Genomic DNA, 15,944 nt, shown 5'->3' with positions numbered 1-15,944 from the left:
ACAAAGCGCGTAAACTGTCGTCATATTCGATCCGGGTAACTTCTATTGCAAATCACTACGCGTGAGCAGAGCCTTGAAGTGCAGTCACTGCGGCACTTTTCGACTTGACTAGGCCATCATTGATGGGCCAATGCATCAAATACTGTGCCTACGGTGGGTAGTCTGTGCTAATGAGATTTTTTTGCAATGAAATAAATTTGATATTGTATCCGGCGGATGCCCCTTACTAATAGTTACAGCAGTACAGAGGCGGCTATCCTCTCTCCCTTACCAACCCTACACACAAGACCCAGCACCCCCAGACCAGTCACCAAAAATATCCAAAACACCTTCCTTCATGCCCTTCCTCATCTCACCGACTCTCCTCCTCTAATTACCCATGACCGCTGTCAAGCGACGCTGATAGGAGAAACGTGGCAAAGACAATCGCCTCCTCTCAATACGTGGAGTCCCTGGATATAGATCCACGATAAGAGGATTTCTCCTGCAGAAGCCAGAGAAATCAGAACCTAATTGTGTTGCCGCCTGTAGCGCAAGCGCACCATTGAAAAGTCACCAGCGGTATCTCAGAGCGGTGCTGGTATCAGCCAGACAAACGCCAAACACAAACAAAGAAGCAACACAATGCATCCAATCGGCCAAAACAGATTAGCGACAAACGTCGCCGCGATTATCAACAGCCAAACCGAATACCTGAAAAACAATTCGCATATCTCACAAGGCAATCGGCGTTGCTAAGGTCAGACCCCCTGCGATGAGCACCAACGCCGACCCCAGCACCTCGACCGAAACACTTTGCCGCAGACTGCCCAACAGTAGCTATTATCAGACAGGATCGGACACACGGGCGGCAGCAGTGACGGCCATGCAAAAATACGATGACAGGGGAGACGATAGGAAAACCGATAGCAGACACGGCAGCGTCGGAAACGGCGGTGGGGACGATCACGGCGGGGGACAAAGTAGCTGCGGAATTTGAAGCGGCGGGCGAAACGACATTCTGCGATCACTGTTCATCGACCACAAAACAACGACGAAGAAGCGCGCGGTGAACAGGTACCGCCAAGCGCCATCTGCGCGTCGGTTGCGCTTCAAGAACGCTAGTGGGTTCGTCATGCCAATGGTCGAAAATGACGGGCAAAGGTGCAGAGAAGGTGGCGGCGGGAGCAACGGCAGCGGAGACAACAGTATCGATGGGGATAACATTCTCTGAACCGACGACAGTACCGTTACGCTAAAACGCACTGCGAACTCGAACCCATTAGCATTGCCTGCGCTATGGTCGAACTGGAACAGCGGTCGCCAACAGCTGTTCGATAGCAACAGTAACGATTGTAAGGATGGAAGGAGCTGGACATAGTGGCTCAGTCTCACAAACGGCAGTCGGTGGCTCGCAACATGGATCAAAGCCGAACTCGCGCTGTGTATCGAAAGCAGTCGAAGGCGCGGAAGAAACAGTAACCGGGATGACGACGGGAACAGCTCTCTTTGATCGCTGGGAAGAGTTCTGGATAGGGGGACGGATGGAGAAATACGCAGGCATATCAACAACGGCACGAGCAGATACATGCGTTGGGCATCTTCTTGACGAGGGTCGCGCGCATCAGCAACCGGAGACTTGCGCACCTGAAGCCGCGGCGGCCGCAAATCCCCACACAGGTTTGGCCCAGTCCTATCGCACGCACCAGCACAGCGGGTCGAGAAGTCGCCGTGTAGTAAACTCGCGGTCTGGTATACAGTGCAGACGCATTCTCTACTCACGGGAGCAGAAAGCGGCTCGGGCACTGGGATAGTTGTCAGAACAGGGGCAGGGACAGCAGAAGCCGTAGTAGCAGGATCGACGATGGCGGAAGCAACGATGCTGAATGCAGCAGCGTCAGGGACAACGATAGTAGAAGCCGCGATGGCAGGAGCATCAACGGATGGCACAGGCGTGTGAACTGACGGAAGAGGGGAGATGGTACCCAGGAGGAGATCAGAAACGTAGAGGACTGCAAGGCCGGCACTCTCTGATCGCTGCCTATCAATAGCTGAATCAAAATGTCGAACAGCGCGGCGAACTCGAGACGCGAAGCGGAGTCTCCGCGTCTCTCTGACACGAACAAGGGTCGCCAGGTCCTCCAGAACAGTAGTAGTGACATCAGCGATAATATCAGCAGAGGGGGGAACAGGGCAGCTCTTGGGGACAGTAATGACAGCCGCTACAGTATCAGAGATGCGCGGTCTTGCGAAAGGACGTGAAACCTGGACGGTCAGAGCTTCCGGAACAACATCGGTGGTTGAGGCAGTCATAATAAACGTCTTCGGCACTATGGGGGCGGTACACAGAGACGACGTGGAAACAGGACGCGGAACAAGGACAGCATCAACAGGGACCTCGGCGACTTTGGAAAGCAAAGAAATTGAAACAGGAATTGAAGCAGAAAGGTCGATAGCTGCTGCGCGACTAGCATTCACAGAGATGGCGCGGAGAACAGGAGAGGAGGTCGGTGGGGAAGTATTCCACACAACGGGGGTGGGGACGGTCACAGCGACGCGAGGAGCGACCTTAACAGGGATTAGGCACGGGGTAGTAACGTCCGACTCGACTGAGTCCAGTGCGATGGGGTGATGGCTGATGGCGACTTGATTGGTTCTCAAAGCAGCGTTAGGCACGGACGAAGAAACTGGAGGACAAGAAGGGAGCGGCAACGGAATCAACTCCGGAGTAGCAACGGTCGCTTTCACAATAGGACGCACGGGGCAGACGCAAGGACGAGGATTGAGTGAGGACGGGGTCAGTGACGAAGGGATAGCAGTAGGCGCCTTGGTAGCCCGAGTGCAGGACGACGGGGGGGTGAAACGCGTGGACCTGGCAGGGATACCGCCGCGCTTCAAAGCTGATGTGCGAGAATGGGCGGCGAAAGTAGTGCGTGCGGCCAGAGAGGTGGGTGCTTGGAAACCTTGCTCGTCAGTATCTATGGCAGCACCATACAGAGCAAATGTCGCGGCAGCCACCGCCAGCGAAGACGGATAAGCTGGCGGGAGCATGATACCATCGACAGGAGCATAAGAGAACAAGCGGAATCGCTTGCTTCGAGACCGCCGGGTCGGCAGGAGGTGGAGATCGTATGGCATTGTAGACGAATGGCGACAACGAAGCACGAACACTGCACACTGGGGAGCTGCAACCGAGCAGCGGAGCGTGTTTGAGGAAGAAAAAGATAAAAGCGAAAGGCTGTGCGCCGGAAGTAAGGGAAGAAATATGTGCGTGGTGTCGTTGACAATCGGACTGACGTGGTGAGTGGCATCGCGTAGCACGACACAGGAGCATAGAGTTTCAGAGTAGTTCGTATATTGGTGCGAATCAGATGGTATAGTAAATACAAAAAGTTGTCAGATTCATCTCAAAATATACCATCGTAGTCTCTGTATCGAAGAGTGCTCAGAGTTCGGGCCATCTTAAACTGCATTCCTTACGCGTCCGACGCAATATTATATCGCCTCGCACGCGAACGCACGAATATGCTTCCCTTCGGTATTCGCGGTATACTACTCCGTGATGCTAATCGTCAAATGAATCGTAAAACTCTTCGGATCTTCGCTGCGCCCTCTATGAACTAGTAAGAATTGCGCTCACTTGAGTATAGAATTCGGCGAACCGCCACGCGCGATCAAGCTGCAGCACCTAAGCCGCACCGTGAAGTAATGGAGTCACGGTAGTGCATTCTCGACGCGTCTCAAATTTGAAAATCACAGGAGAATAGCGATAAGAAAAAGCACTTTAGAATCGCCGTATAGATGGATGGATTTTATTCTAGTAACCAACTACATCACTGGAGTGCGAAATTCAAAATACACAGCATGCTTATGAAGGGTAGTCCGCGTTCACAAGGTCCTTCCACTTCCGCCCCGCAAGCTCAGTCTTGATCTCCTCGCGCAGTTTACTGGGGAATCCAGGTCCATCATATGCAAACGCGGTGAGCGCCTGCACAAAGCTCGCACCGGCCTTGGCAAACTCGATCGCGTCCTTGCCGGACGAAATACCCCCGCACCCGATCAGAGTGAAATCCGGACCAATCGCTCTCCGCAAAGTACGCAGCGTGTGTAGAGCGGGTTCCTTGACGGGCGGGCCGGACAGGCCGCCAACCTCGGAGGAGAGCGCTTTTGGTGACTTCAGTGACGCGGGGCGAGTGATAGTTGTGTTGGACACAATCACGCCGTCGATGCCGGACTTCTTGACAATCTCTGCAATGGCGACCACTTCCAACTCCGTGAGATCCGGAGCGATCTTAACGCAAATAGGAGGCTTCTGTGGCGTTGACAGTCCATCGCGCGCCTTGATCACGGCGCTCAAGAGCCCACCAAGTTTTGCCTCGCTCTGCATATCTCGCAATCCGGGCGTGTTCGGGCTCGAGATGTTGATAATCAGCACGTCAGCGTAGTTACCCATGGTCTGCACACCCTCGATGTAGTCCTCGATCTCGTTTCCAGTCTTGTTCTTTCCCAGGTTCACACCTAACATACGGCCAGCACGAAAGGCGTGGTTGACTGGCCACGACTCCGGGTTGCTCGACAGGAACGCGTGCAGACGTAGCCGGAGACGGGTCGCGACCTTCAAGTGTCCGTCTGAGTTGAATCCGTAACGGTTGATTGCGGCGTCATCCTTTGGCAGCCTGAAAAACCGCGGTTTGGGGTTTCCCACCTGGGGCTTCGGGGTGATGGATCCGACCTCGACATAGGAGAACCCCAGGTCGAACAGTGAATCAATTGCCTCGCCGTTCTTATCGAATCCCGCCGCAAGTCCCACAGGCGACAGCAATGTCTGTCCAAACACCTCGGCCTCGAGCGCGGGGTCGACCACATCGCGCGACCGGTCGACCGGCGTGATGCCCGCCTTGAGCGCCTTGATCGCAAGCTCGTGTGCCGTCTCGGCGTCTGTCGTCCACCGCAGTACTGGTACGAAGAAATACCTGTATGCGGCCGCACGCGAGTCGGAGAGGTAGTACGCGCCGAGACCGAGACCGACAACAATCACGGTGCTGCGCACACCGCTCAGGAACCTGTTTGGCGGTGGTCGGGCATTGAAGAGGGTTCGCAGCGGTGTCGCGTGTTGCTTCCACATCGTAGACCGACCGCCCAGCGACGGACGAGTGCCCGCACGGACGAAAGACCCGACTCTTGAACTCATTTATGTGGATACGGCAGCTGTTCACCGCGTCGTTGCGAGTGGAATTGCGTTGCTCGTCGGGATGTGTCCTCGAGCACGATGATTCGCACAGGTAGCCCCCTAACCCTTTCCGCATCTGGAGATACAACAGAGAAACTGAGATGCATTTTATCGATGACTACACAATGATAGATCTCCTGCTTATGTTCTCTTTCCTCTAGAGCTTGTACTGCCAGATTTTGCCCTCCTCGCTCAGCACCTGTGCCAAAAACTCGACCTCGCTGCGCCGGCGGCCCTCAGCGAGCCAGTCCTCCGCAAGCTTCTTTCGCCAGCCATTCAGCGTGTTCACTTCCCGGACAGCTTCCTCGACTTGTCCCTCCAGTAGCGCAGACTCCGCGCGCGCGAGAACAGACTCCACATCAGTGCCGACGGGCTTGCCCTCCTTCTTCCACAGCAGCTTCGACAGCAACCACGAGCCCGCGAAGCCCGCCACACCGGCGTCGACCGGCGCGAGACTAACCTTGCGGATCTCGGGCGCGATGAGCTTGAACTGCGCCGCGAGCTGTGCGTGTGACAAGACGCCGGCGTAGGACGACTGTGGGACGGCAGACAGAGCCTTCAGGATGAGCTCATCACCCTCCGATGCAGCCTTGATGCGCTGAATAATCGGGCCAAGAGGAACCGGGTACGGCGACATTAGCGCGTTGGTCAACGAGCCCAACGCGAGCTGCAAGTCTGCAGTACGCTCCGAGACCTCCAGCAATTTGTCGGCCTCGTGTGATAGACTGACAATGTCCTCGAACGCAGCCTTGATCTCGGCCATCTGGGACAGGCGAGCTGCCCGTTCAGCCTCGACCTTCTCGACGACCTGCTTCGAAATCTCGATATCCTTCTCCGCATTGGCGGCCATGACCTCATTCTTAATCTTCGTCGTGTAGATCGCCGTGAACTTCTTGAGCTCGTTAGCAAGACGCTTCTTGTAGGTCGCAAGTATGCGTTGACGTTCGGCGAAGAACCCCTCCTTCCACTTCTCATCCACTGCAGAAACCTGCTTCTGCGTCTCAAGCGCGGCAGTCTCGGCTTGCGCAGCAAGGACGGAGACCTGCGTGAGAAGCGCCTGCTGAAGATCAGCCTCATACTTCTCCTTGACCGTGACAAATCGGCCAGACACCTCGCCCAAGCTGGCAGCCAAACCCGCAAGCTCCTCGGGACCGGCAGTGCCAGTCTTGCTCAAGGCCGTAAACAGTGTATTGATCGCCTTGACGACGCCCTCCAGAGCCGGGTCGATCGTACCGTCGAAGACGAACTTCGGCAGCTTCGGCATGACCGCTTCTTTGATAACGAGCGGCTCGGGCAAAGTGGTAGACACAGCACCGCCGGTCATGGCGGCAGGAAGAGGTGCCGGTGCTGGAACCACCACTGTCTCCTTCACCGGCTCAACCTTGGCTACTGCAGACATATGCGGACCAGAGCTTGGGCCCTTGTACTCGTCACCCATAAGCTTCCACGTCGCGCCGCCGCGTTGCACCGTGACGCGCGAAGATGAGTCCTCCTCAAGAGGCTTCCGGCCCGCATTAGGAAAACGGCGCTGGAACTCACGCTCCTCGATGAGCATCACAAGCTCCTCACCGAATGGGACAAATTCCGTGAAAAAGTCGTGAAAGTTGTCGTTGTTGAGCGAAGCGTAGGCGCCACCACCGTAGAGTGCAGTGCCAAGAACCATTAAGGTGAGCAGGAAATTGCGGAAACGGCGCTTCTTCTTGGGCGGGGGAGGCGGGGGGATCGCAGCGGTGGCCTGGGCGGCAACCTCAGCAGGAGCGACGGTCGGTGTCGACGGTGTCACTGGCGTGGGGTTCTCGATGGGACTCCCAGGAGCCGCGGGCTCCTTTGGAACTGACGATGGTGGAGTATTTTTCACATCCCGTCGGACAATCTGTCAAATGGATCAGTAAACCACACGCTTCGACTGCCCACCGCAGTGACCGTACCGAGTAGCTGAAGAGTCGCGACGTCGGCTGCAGAGCGCGGAACTGCCCGCTGCGGAGGGACCTAGCCGTGATGCGGAGCATGATTCGTCGTGGCACTCGGGAGCAGAGTTCTCGACTGCGATCAATGCTTTCTGAAGAAGATGCGCAGAGACGAAGAAGACCGCGTGCGGAAACGAGTACTGCGGGCCTTCAGATTTCCCGTGACCCAAGTAGTTCTCGAGACGCGGACGACTTCGGCCAGCCAATGGGCAATCTCTAGCGTGCCCTAACCCGGGACTTCCCCACTACTCCAACAGTTTAATCTTACAATTATTTACACGAGCAGCTGTATGTCGGCTCCGACGCTGCTGTTGTCATCCCAGCCGCGCTTATGAAACCGCAGAATAAGTCGATACGCCTCAGATGCCGACTTGAGGCGCACCAAGTATCTCGATTCTCTCGGCAATCTGGACATGGTCAGTCAGTGGACATGTCATCACAATGCATCAAGACTTACGTCGGTACTGAGATGATGGCTTGCTTAGGCGGCCCGTCCAGTTCGAAAGTGTCTCCTATATGATCAAGGAGGTCGTCAACCTCAATGCCTCGTGGTATGTCGGCTACCAAGACGGTACGTCCTGGCGCGATGTGCATGCCATATTGAGATTCCACGTAATTCAACACTTCGTTCTCTTCCTGAAGTGAAGTGTAGTCGGGAACCAGCGACTCGCCGTGCAGTTTAGCTTTCAGCATGACGCGGCAAAATTGCTCAGCGCGCGTCTCATCCGCAAATCGTAAATAGTAGCCTCTTCGTCGCACGAAGTTGGTGTCCCGCCTGCAGAAAACTAAAATTGTCAGAAGCCGGTCATGAAACAAAGGTTGGTGGTTACCAACATTCGAAATCAAGGTATTTGACGAGAGCATCGATTTCTGCAGCATTCATATTGCTGTCGTCTGTGTGCAGTTCCTGTTTCAAAATTCTCACGAAGTCGCTTTTTTGTAAAGTATGCGACATGGTCGAGTAGTATAAAACTCGAGTCGGTGGTGTTTCTGAAGGCGGAAGTCATCAGAACCACTCATTTCACATGCCCAAGCCGAAACTTACGTGGCAATTTCCAGGCGGCAACATTTATCCGATCATATTTCTCCTCTTCAATTTCAAGTAGCGTTAAAAGTTGTTCAAGCGGGTCGAGAGGAACAGGCTTCCCGTCGATATCTTGCCGCTTTGCAAACTCGGGGAAGTAGTCTTCCTCCGTGACTTCTTCTGTGTGATCTTCAGACCGCTGCTCTGTCGCGACTTCCGGCTTTTGTCGCTCAAGCTCAATCAGTTCCTGAAGCTCCCTCATTGCGTCCAGTGGTGGCTCCATGAAAGTGCTATTATCTCGATTCAGAAGCAGCATCATAAGCTCGCTGATGTTTTGCTGGCCAATCTTGCGGTCTTCGCGAGCAGAGGTCGGTTTCCCAAACTCTCGCCGTAAAATCCTGGCAAGCGCAACCAGATCCTCCTTCGTTGGTCGTGACTTTCCTTTAGGCGGGCTGTTGTCCAGAGGCAAGCCCTTCAGCTCAGAGGCTGCCGACGGCGTGGCATAAATATCGGGAAACATCTCTCGCACGCGGCTTCGGTCTGATTTCGTCGCTTTTATTGTCGTCTTTGTCTTCGGCGATTTCTGCTCAGGGGGTTGCAAAGAGTTAGGACTGCTGTTGCCGTCACCCTTGCTACCGTCGTCCTTGCTGTGCTCGTCGGTGCTGTCGCTCTTGCTTCCATTGTCCTTCGTGCTCATACATCGAGGGGCTGTAAACTTCCAGATGGCGTTGACAGATTTGCAGTAACGAAAGGCGTTAAGCCCAACAGTTGTTGATGAGGGGCATTGACTTAATATGACGTACGCGTGCCGAGCTATCATGCTTTAACCGGTCGTTGCTGCTCTGACGTACACTACTTGCCGGGGCGCGAACACGAGATGATGCTGCACACAAAAAGGTGGTTGGTTGGGCCGTTGGGAATCTGCACAAACTTTAGTGAACCGCTAAAGTCAACTACACATTTAGTTAGCGAGCCTCACTACTAATTAGTTAATGGTTCTGTTATGCAACTACGCGTTCCGATAGCAGATCTCCATGTACAGAATGCGAGTGTCGCAGATGAGTCTGATCTAGGTAGTATTGACCTAATGAATGTCCGATACGATTAAGTTCGTCATCCTTCACAATATACTTAGGTAGTACAGTGACTTCAGATCATAGTAGAGGCAGCGGGCAGGGTTAAAATAATTTAGCGAGCGAAAGCTAACTAATACTGAACTAGTGACCGTCACTAAATTCTTGCTGGTTAACTAAAAAATTCTCAATGCGCATTTCCTCAAGCAATGGTCCCAACTCACATCACCATACCACTCACTAGCAACTTCTCCTCCCGTCGCGCCAACACACCATCATGGAATCACGACGGCCCGCTCGCTCGTTCGATTACCTATGGCCAAACAACACGCATGACAATGAAGATGAGGACGATGGTTTATGGACGGAAGAGAAAAGTTCAAAGCAAGCTGCGCCGCTATCACTGTTCTTACCGCCAACCTCCCTGCCTGCAGTCTCTGAACAAGAGGAGCAAGCAAACGCCGCTGCTGACGAGAACGACCAAAACAGCAAACAAAACAGCGGAAAAACATGCCATCATAACAATGGCAAAAGCAATAACAAACACAGCGACAATGACGACCATAATGTAGAAAAGGACAGCTTTCAGCACAGCAAAGAAGACTATTTAACGGATGTCAACTGGCCACCACCACACGATGTCGTGCCAACCATGAAAGGACCATGTCCGGAATGTGGAAAGCATACTCTGCGACGATGTCTGATACAGGAAGACTTTGCACTGTTGATGTGTATCGATGTCTCGGTGAGTTGAATTCAGTCACCTCACTTGTTACGACGTTCTTGTGCACTAACAACTTATCATTGCAGTGCGTATATCCATTTGGAGACCAATCCATGATGCGCGATAACATTGTGGCTGTATGTCAAAATGAGATTCTGGAGCATGCACGGCAACGGATGCTAGAGGTCGGCATCAGGGAGCGGGTCGCACGGAAAATTGTACGAGCAGGCTAGATTAACAAAGAATTGGGTTTTTTGGGATTTACAGAATTGGAACGGGCGTTTGATACCTAATATTAGCTGCGGTACAGCAAATTCATATCATACATGTCTTAAATTGTCAAATATATTGGTTACGCAATCATCACTCAGACTTGCACTGGCTCGATCATATTATCCAAACCAAAAGGTCAAAACCAAACAAAACATTCAAAATCATTATTAGATCATGCCGGTCCCTTCGCTAGTGTTCGAATGACCCGCCTTCCCAATATTATGCTCAGTCTGGTATCTCAGCAGACTGTCCTCGTACTCTCGTCGGACTTGAGCCGCCCTCAACCACAGATTAGCGAACCGCCACTTCTGACTCCGCCTAATCATATGCAGCCGGTTTTCCCTTAATACGAATGCTTCCAATGTAATTACCGAGTCTTGCCCAGCGCTTTCGTTAGCGCCCTTGATGTTGAAGTACGGAATTATCCTTAACGGCGCATTGAACGGTATAAATTTTTCTCGTTCTCCAGGAAGCTTCGAAGCTTGCTGCATGATTTCTCCGTACAGATCCTCATAGTCTCTCCGCTTTTGATTTACTGTTTTCACGTCAACGCTCGCCGTCAAGTTATTCATCATATGCGCTGTAATCTGTGTTACTGGCTCCAGATGACTCTCTCCAATCATATCCTTCAGCCGTGCCTTTAGTTCCTTATGACTGTTTGCTTCGTCATAAATTACTACTGCAAATGGTCCAGAGAGTCTCTGCAAGATGTAGAGTTAGTTAAATATTAGATGAATACGCAAGTACACATACCTTCAGGAATTGTGAAAGCTGGTCTTCTCGAATAAATCCACTGCCCTCTATATCAAATTCATCCCATGTGTCTTTATACTGGCGAATAACACCGCGCGAAACAAACTGCATGTACTCGGATCCAATCAAAACATGATTAAAGCTGTCAAAGACCAGCATGAAGAACATATTCAAGAAAATGTACATGCTGATCACGTTCCTACTCATACCAGTCAGCGCATGCTTTGGCTTATCAGTGTGCTCACACTTACCAGGAGACAAACAGCCAGTACGCATACTTCCTGCTTCCACAGTCTGAAGCAAAATAATCGGACGTTTTCACACAATGAGGCGCCTCAACACGATAGTCGTACATGATCGAGTTCCATCCTTCGCCGCAGCTCATTCGAAACAGCAGTAGCATTGAGGTAGCTGTCGTCCGAAAGTTGATGTTATGGCTTCCGTTTTCTCCGATTCGCGTCAAACCAAATATTTGGTTGAAAGCAATGGCATATCCCACAAACAGCACAATCCAAGAGAACAGTAACACCGCAATCGAAAGCGAGCTAGCTTTGGCCGCAATGAATAATTGATTCATTCGGTCATGTTTGGGAATTAGCAGCAACGTCATAATAGCAAGTAGTAGCCGCTTCACCGTACTTAGTGTTGTCTCTTGAGCAATTGTATATGCACTAAGTGCAAGAGCGCAGACGGACACAACAAACCAACTAATATCGTATCCGTGCCGGCGAAAACGCCCCAATAGACCTTTGCCATCACTTGATCTCCATTCCAAGCCAGCAAGACGTATGGAAAAGTAAAAGGTTAACAAGAGGGCAGATGAGACGTACCATGCATCTGAGAAGCCGACTTAATAAGCTACCAAATATAACACAATACTTCCAATTACTTACTTCGAACACTTTCTAGTACCTCCGGCGGTGAGAATGCCTCCGAGAACAAAACAAGAGCCGTTGTGCACAGATTGAAAATCAGGACATAATTCAGTATGCTCTTCCGCTTGACAGCCATTGTATAGCACTTCATTCTCCATCCTTGCAGTGGTTTTCGTCCACTTCTTGAAGGGTGAACAGTATTGAGAATAGTTTGAATTTCTTGAAATGCCCGTTGCTTCGCAGAAAGATAGCCTGTTCCGGTCTTCATCCCATAGCTCTGTATGATTGCACCAATGAAAAGTGTCTGCAGAAAGTCGTCAATATGCCACCTGCAGTCACGACTGCTAAATCCAGTACTTACAGTGATAATGCAAATTGACGTGACAATAAAGGACAATATGAATATTCCGTTGTAGTTCGAATAATTTTCTCTTGGCGTAAGTCCCGGTCCCGCAGCAGCCTTCGACATCTCCGCAACTTCCACCCAGCCTAAAGTCAGATATTAGAATGCACAAATTCTTCTTCAAGCATGCACATTTCACCTTCAAGAGATACAAGTTGGAACAAGATAGACAGAGACTCCCCAAAGGAATCAAAACTGTACCCAGGATTTTTGTAAGATCTAGGAAGCCAGATGTCCCATTGGATCGGAGCAGCAGAGAATTCGCCAATGCATCTGGAAATCAGTGATCCTTCTATATCCAAGTCTGTGCAAATATCAAATTTGCCTGCAAACATTGTCAAGCCCCATAGTGAGTAGGGGATCAAAAATGCAAATGAAATTATGGTTGCTGCAAGGATATTACCAATACCGCTAATTATCATGTTATGAAATGGCAACTTGACCTTCTCATGAATATTGAGCAATCTGAGAGCTCTAAAAGCCTTGAATGCACGAAGAATTCTGGTGCTAACTCCCTGGCTAAGAACAGACAAAATCAGGTCGATCCACATCGTAATCAGGACAAATAAGTCAATACAATTCCATACCGACCTGATATATGGATTTGGTGTAAGTACAAAACCATCGGCAAATATCTTGATTAGTGCCTCGATACTGAAAATAATAGCAAAACTCAAATCTGTATATAATACCCAGTTCCATGTGAAGCAGGTTCCCTCAGTACGGTTGCAGCCTACTTGCAGATCGTGGTATGTCTTCTGGTATAATGGAGTCGTTTTGCAAACTATTCCAACCATTGCTACTATCATAGCAGAAATGAATGTATGAAATATCAAAGAAGCGGTCTGATTTACATACTCGCCATTGTATCTTGCTCCGTAAGGCGGCCTAACAAGCATTTGACAGCATCTTCGCAACTTATTGCTCTCAGTCATGCAGAAGAGCACACGGTTGAACTTCGGATTTCGATCGATGTAATCAGATTTCAAATCTCTAAACAATATCATTTGCTGTCTCAGTTGTGCAATATATTTCATTTCGGGTTCGAGATTCTCTGACGATGCATTTTCCAATACAGCGGTGTCAGATAGGTGCGGTTTTGGACCGTAGCCGGCTAGCTTCGAAATGCTGCGGATCCAGAATGGAATGAACGGATTACTGGCAAACCACTTGTCAACCCAATTCTTCCAGTTCACCTCCGGCAGATGCTCTCTCAAAGGTTCGCCCAAATAATTTGTCATAGCGTGAGATAAAACTTCAAAGCCTCTGTCCTTCTTTCGTACCCTGCAGAACAGTAGTCAGACGGCAAGCGTAGTAATTGCTCAACGCCAACATGTTACTTACGTTTCGCCAATTTCTGTGGGTTCGAATTTGTGTCCAAATGCGGTAACCTGTAATCTCCACTTCTCTTCATCGCTCGGCTCTAGAGCATTTTGCATTGTCGCAATAAGTAAGTTGTACGTGAGGGCGCTGGAGAGAAGAAACCAAATAGATAAGAATATAGCGCCTATCCAACTCAGACTGCCATCATGTAGACTTCCTTGAACATCAAATAATATACTAGACCAGTTCTCAGTCGTCACTATTTGGAACATTGAAAACATTGATGCACCAAGAGACTGAAAATGCACAGTACCACGTAGAAGTTCTGAAGCAAATAAAGTAACCACAAGGAGAGTAATTGTCATAAACGATACCACGACCAACGCAGTCGTGTCTCGGCGGGCGTTCTTTCCAAAGGCTATGATCCATATCGGCAGAATAATGAATTCAATGATGCGATAGAAGCGAACTGCCTGAAAAAATGAGAGCAGTGGATATGCCTTTGATCGTCTGATAGACGTACTATCAAGCATGAGTGCTATTATAGCCAAAATAGAGTCGAACAGATTCCTTAGCGTAAGAAAATTGCGATATCGTGGTTGCACTTCCCAGTATCTGACCAATATCTCCACACACTGTATAATACTTGTAACAAGATCAAAGAACGTGATCAGTTTCGCATGAGAGAGAGATGCGGTTGCTGTATAGGTACAAGCAATAATAAAATTCATAAGTATCAAAATCAAGATAAATAGTTCAAAGGCCGATATTGAATGTTTACTTGAAAGCTTCTCAGAAATCGACATTGCTGCTTCTGCTCTGCGCGACAGATTGTTCTGTGCTGCACGGTGATTACTGTGAAGTCTCAGAAAGTCAGTGGATGATTCTTCATGTTCCCCAATCAGTAAACTTACCTTACTGTAAGTTCTCTGCCGTCTTCATACTCGTGTTGCGTTTGTTCTCTTTGTTCTCCTTCCTCCATTTCGACACACACAGAAACCGTAACTACCGCGATAAACAAATTCAAGAGCCACCATGACAGCACGATGATTCCAGATATGTAGAATAGCGACGCAAGAAAATGATCCGAGTCAGCAGTGTAGTACATCAAATCTGCGAATCCGTTCATCCCCATCATCACGAATACCAGCTCTAAGGCATGTATAGCATCATCAAAACTGACAGTATTGTTATACGGATTGTCGGGACGCGTTTCGCACTTGGCACTTGGCGGACAAGTATATCCTTTTGGAGACGTTTGTTCAACTTTGAAACTCAAACTGACGGGCGGCATAATAGTTCCGTTATCGAGCATGTAGCCTCCACAGAACTGAAACGGATTCTCGTAAATAATCTCATCATTTGAATCTCTCCAAACGCAGCGACGGCTCAGAGAACCATTGAATGCTTGTACACCGATAATTGCGAACAAAATAGAGAACAGTAAGAGGAGTAAGACGGCGTTGAATAATTGCGGTCCAGCATGCCTGATATATTGCCAGAGCCTGTGAGTTTCTGAGAATTTGAACCACCATAACAAACGAAGACCGCACAGGGAACGAAGAGTACTAAGCGCTGGATGCGAGGAACTATTGGAAAGAGCTAACACAAGGTAAGTCCAATAACATAGGAGCGACACAAAGGATATTCTTCCCCAACTCGTTCCTAGAAAAGGTCGTTGGCTTGTCGGACTCTGGACTTGGTGCTGCAAGACTTCGGAGAGACGGTTATCCAAATTACTTTCTTTTACACCTCTCAGCATCTTATATTGATAAAACGCCTTGGCATAGAAAAACTGAGTCGTATCGGTATCCGGATGAAGTATCACTCCGTTAACAATCATGTCAACTACAGCTTCGAGTGTGTAGTATATAAAGATGATCAGGAAGACGATGTCAACGTAACTTCCCCATCTCAGAGTCTGCTTCGTCTCCTTCGCTGCTCTAACAAAAGTGAATATTGTTTGCAATAAGAGAACGACAAACTGGAATCTTCCAACAAGCCAAATGTTGATAATTTTGTGCAAAGCTGCACGTAAAGCATGGTCTTGTTCAAAGTATCCAAACGACTTGCCGCGCAAATTCATCATAGTCCTAGTAGTAACGTCGTTGCTAGCTATATCATCAAGCGACGACACTTCCACAGCCGAACGAGAACTAGAGGAGCCCTTGAGATCTTTGATGAGAGGATCGTCGTAGAGGGGAGAAATAATGGCTATACCAGCCTCAATCGTGTTAAGTTCGTCTCCATAGCAATAGGAGTCGGCATATGAAGAATGTCTAACAGAATTGGGCAATGCGGAGGAGCGGGATGACGGTTG

At 50.0% G+C, this 15,944-nt stretch overlaps 6 protein-coding genes across 6 annotated transcripts; 1 reads left to right on the top strand and 5 right to left on the bottom strand.

Annotated features, from left to right (window-relative positions):
* Window positions 1–714: 714 nt before the first annotated feature.
* Window positions 715–3,117, bottom strand: V1518DRAFT_402704 (uncharacterized protein; the record flags this gene model as incomplete). The annotated part of the gene is made up of 4 exons (XM_066901841.1): window positions 715–805; window positions 846–1,000; window positions 1,061–1,207; window positions 1,246–3,117. 4 exons carry the CDS (start codon window positions 3,115–3,117, stop codon window positions 715–717), a joined length of 2,265 nt encoding a protein of 754 aa, XP_066761702.1.
* A 618-nt stretch (window positions 3,118–3,735) lies between these two features.
* V1518DRAFT_408211 (Dihydroorotate dehydrogenase-domain-containing protein) lies at window positions 3,736–5,220 on the bottom strand. The gene has a single exon (XM_066902070.1). It carries the CDS (start codon window positions 5,168–5,170, stop codon window positions 3,848–3,850), a length of 1,323 nt encoding a protein of 440 aa, XP_066761701.1. The 5' UTR covers window positions 5,171–5,220; the 3' UTR covers window positions 3,736–3,847.
* A 74-nt stretch (window positions 5,221–5,294) lies between these two features.
* V1518DRAFT_408209 (mitochondrial inner membrane protein-domain-containing protein) lies at window positions 5,295–7,338 on the bottom strand. The gene is made up of 2 exons (XM_066902069.1): window positions 7,138–7,338; window positions 5,295–7,082 (listed from the first exon to the last, which is right to left on the bottom strand). Exons 1-2 carry the CDS (start codon window positions 7,216–7,218, stop codon window positions 5,367–5,369), a joined length of 1,797 nt encoding a protein of 598 aa, XP_066761700.1. The 5' UTR covers window positions 7,219–7,338; the 3' UTR covers window positions 5,295–5,366.
* Window positions 7,339–7,371: 33 nt separating this feature from the next.
* V1518DRAFT_408206 (uncharacterized protein) lies at window positions 7,372–9,120 on the bottom strand. Its single transcript, XM_066902068.1, has 4 exons — window positions 8,222–9,120; window positions 8,011–8,166; window positions 7,634–7,961; window positions 7,372–7,583 (listed from the first exon to the last, which is right to left on the bottom strand). Exons 1-4 carry the CDS (start codon window positions 9,018–9,020, stop codon window positions 7,451–7,453), a joined length of 1,416 nt encoding a protein of 471 aa, XP_066761699.1. The 5' UTR covers window positions 9,021–9,120; the 3' UTR covers window positions 7,372–7,450.
* A 378-nt stretch (window positions 9,121–9,498) lies between these two features.
* Window positions 9,499–10,359, top strand: V1518DRAFT_408202 (uncharacterized protein). Its single transcript, XM_066902067.1, has 2 exons — window positions 9,499–10,018; window positions 10,084–10,359. The coding sequence occupies exons 1-2, from the start codon at window positions 9,551–9,553 to the stop codon at window positions 10,228–10,230; spliced, it is 615 nt and encodes a 204-aa protein (XP_066761698.1). The 5' UTR covers window positions 9,499–9,550; the 3' UTR covers window positions 10,231–10,359.
* A 78-nt stretch (window positions 10,360–10,437) lies between these two features.
* V1518DRAFT_369918 (Ion transport protein-domain-containing protein) lies at window positions 10,438–15,710 on the bottom strand (the record flags this gene model as incomplete). The annotated part of the gene is made up of 8 exons (XM_066901301.1): window positions 10,438–10,971; window positions 11,024–11,222; window positions 11,275–11,860; window positions 11,917–12,202; window positions 12,260–12,387; window positions 12,441–13,567; window positions 13,646–14,412; window positions 14,544–15,710. The coding sequence occupies 8 exons, from the start codon at window positions 15,708–15,710 to the stop codon at window positions 10,438–10,440; spliced, it is 4,794 nt and encodes a 1,597-aa protein (XP_066761697.1).
* Window positions 15,711–15,944: the final 234 nt, after the last annotated feature.

This window comes from Limtongia smithiae (assembly GCF_038497785.1).
Source record: "Limtongia smithiae strain NRRL Y-17922 unplaced genomic scaffold V1518scaffold_1, whole genome shotgun sequence".
NCBI lineage: Eukaryota > Fungi > Ascomycota > Lipomycetes > Lipomycetales > Lipomycetaceae > Limtongia > Limtongia smithiae.
Note: the sequence above shows the minus strand (reverse complement) of the source record. Positions and strands in the feature narration are given on the sequence as shown.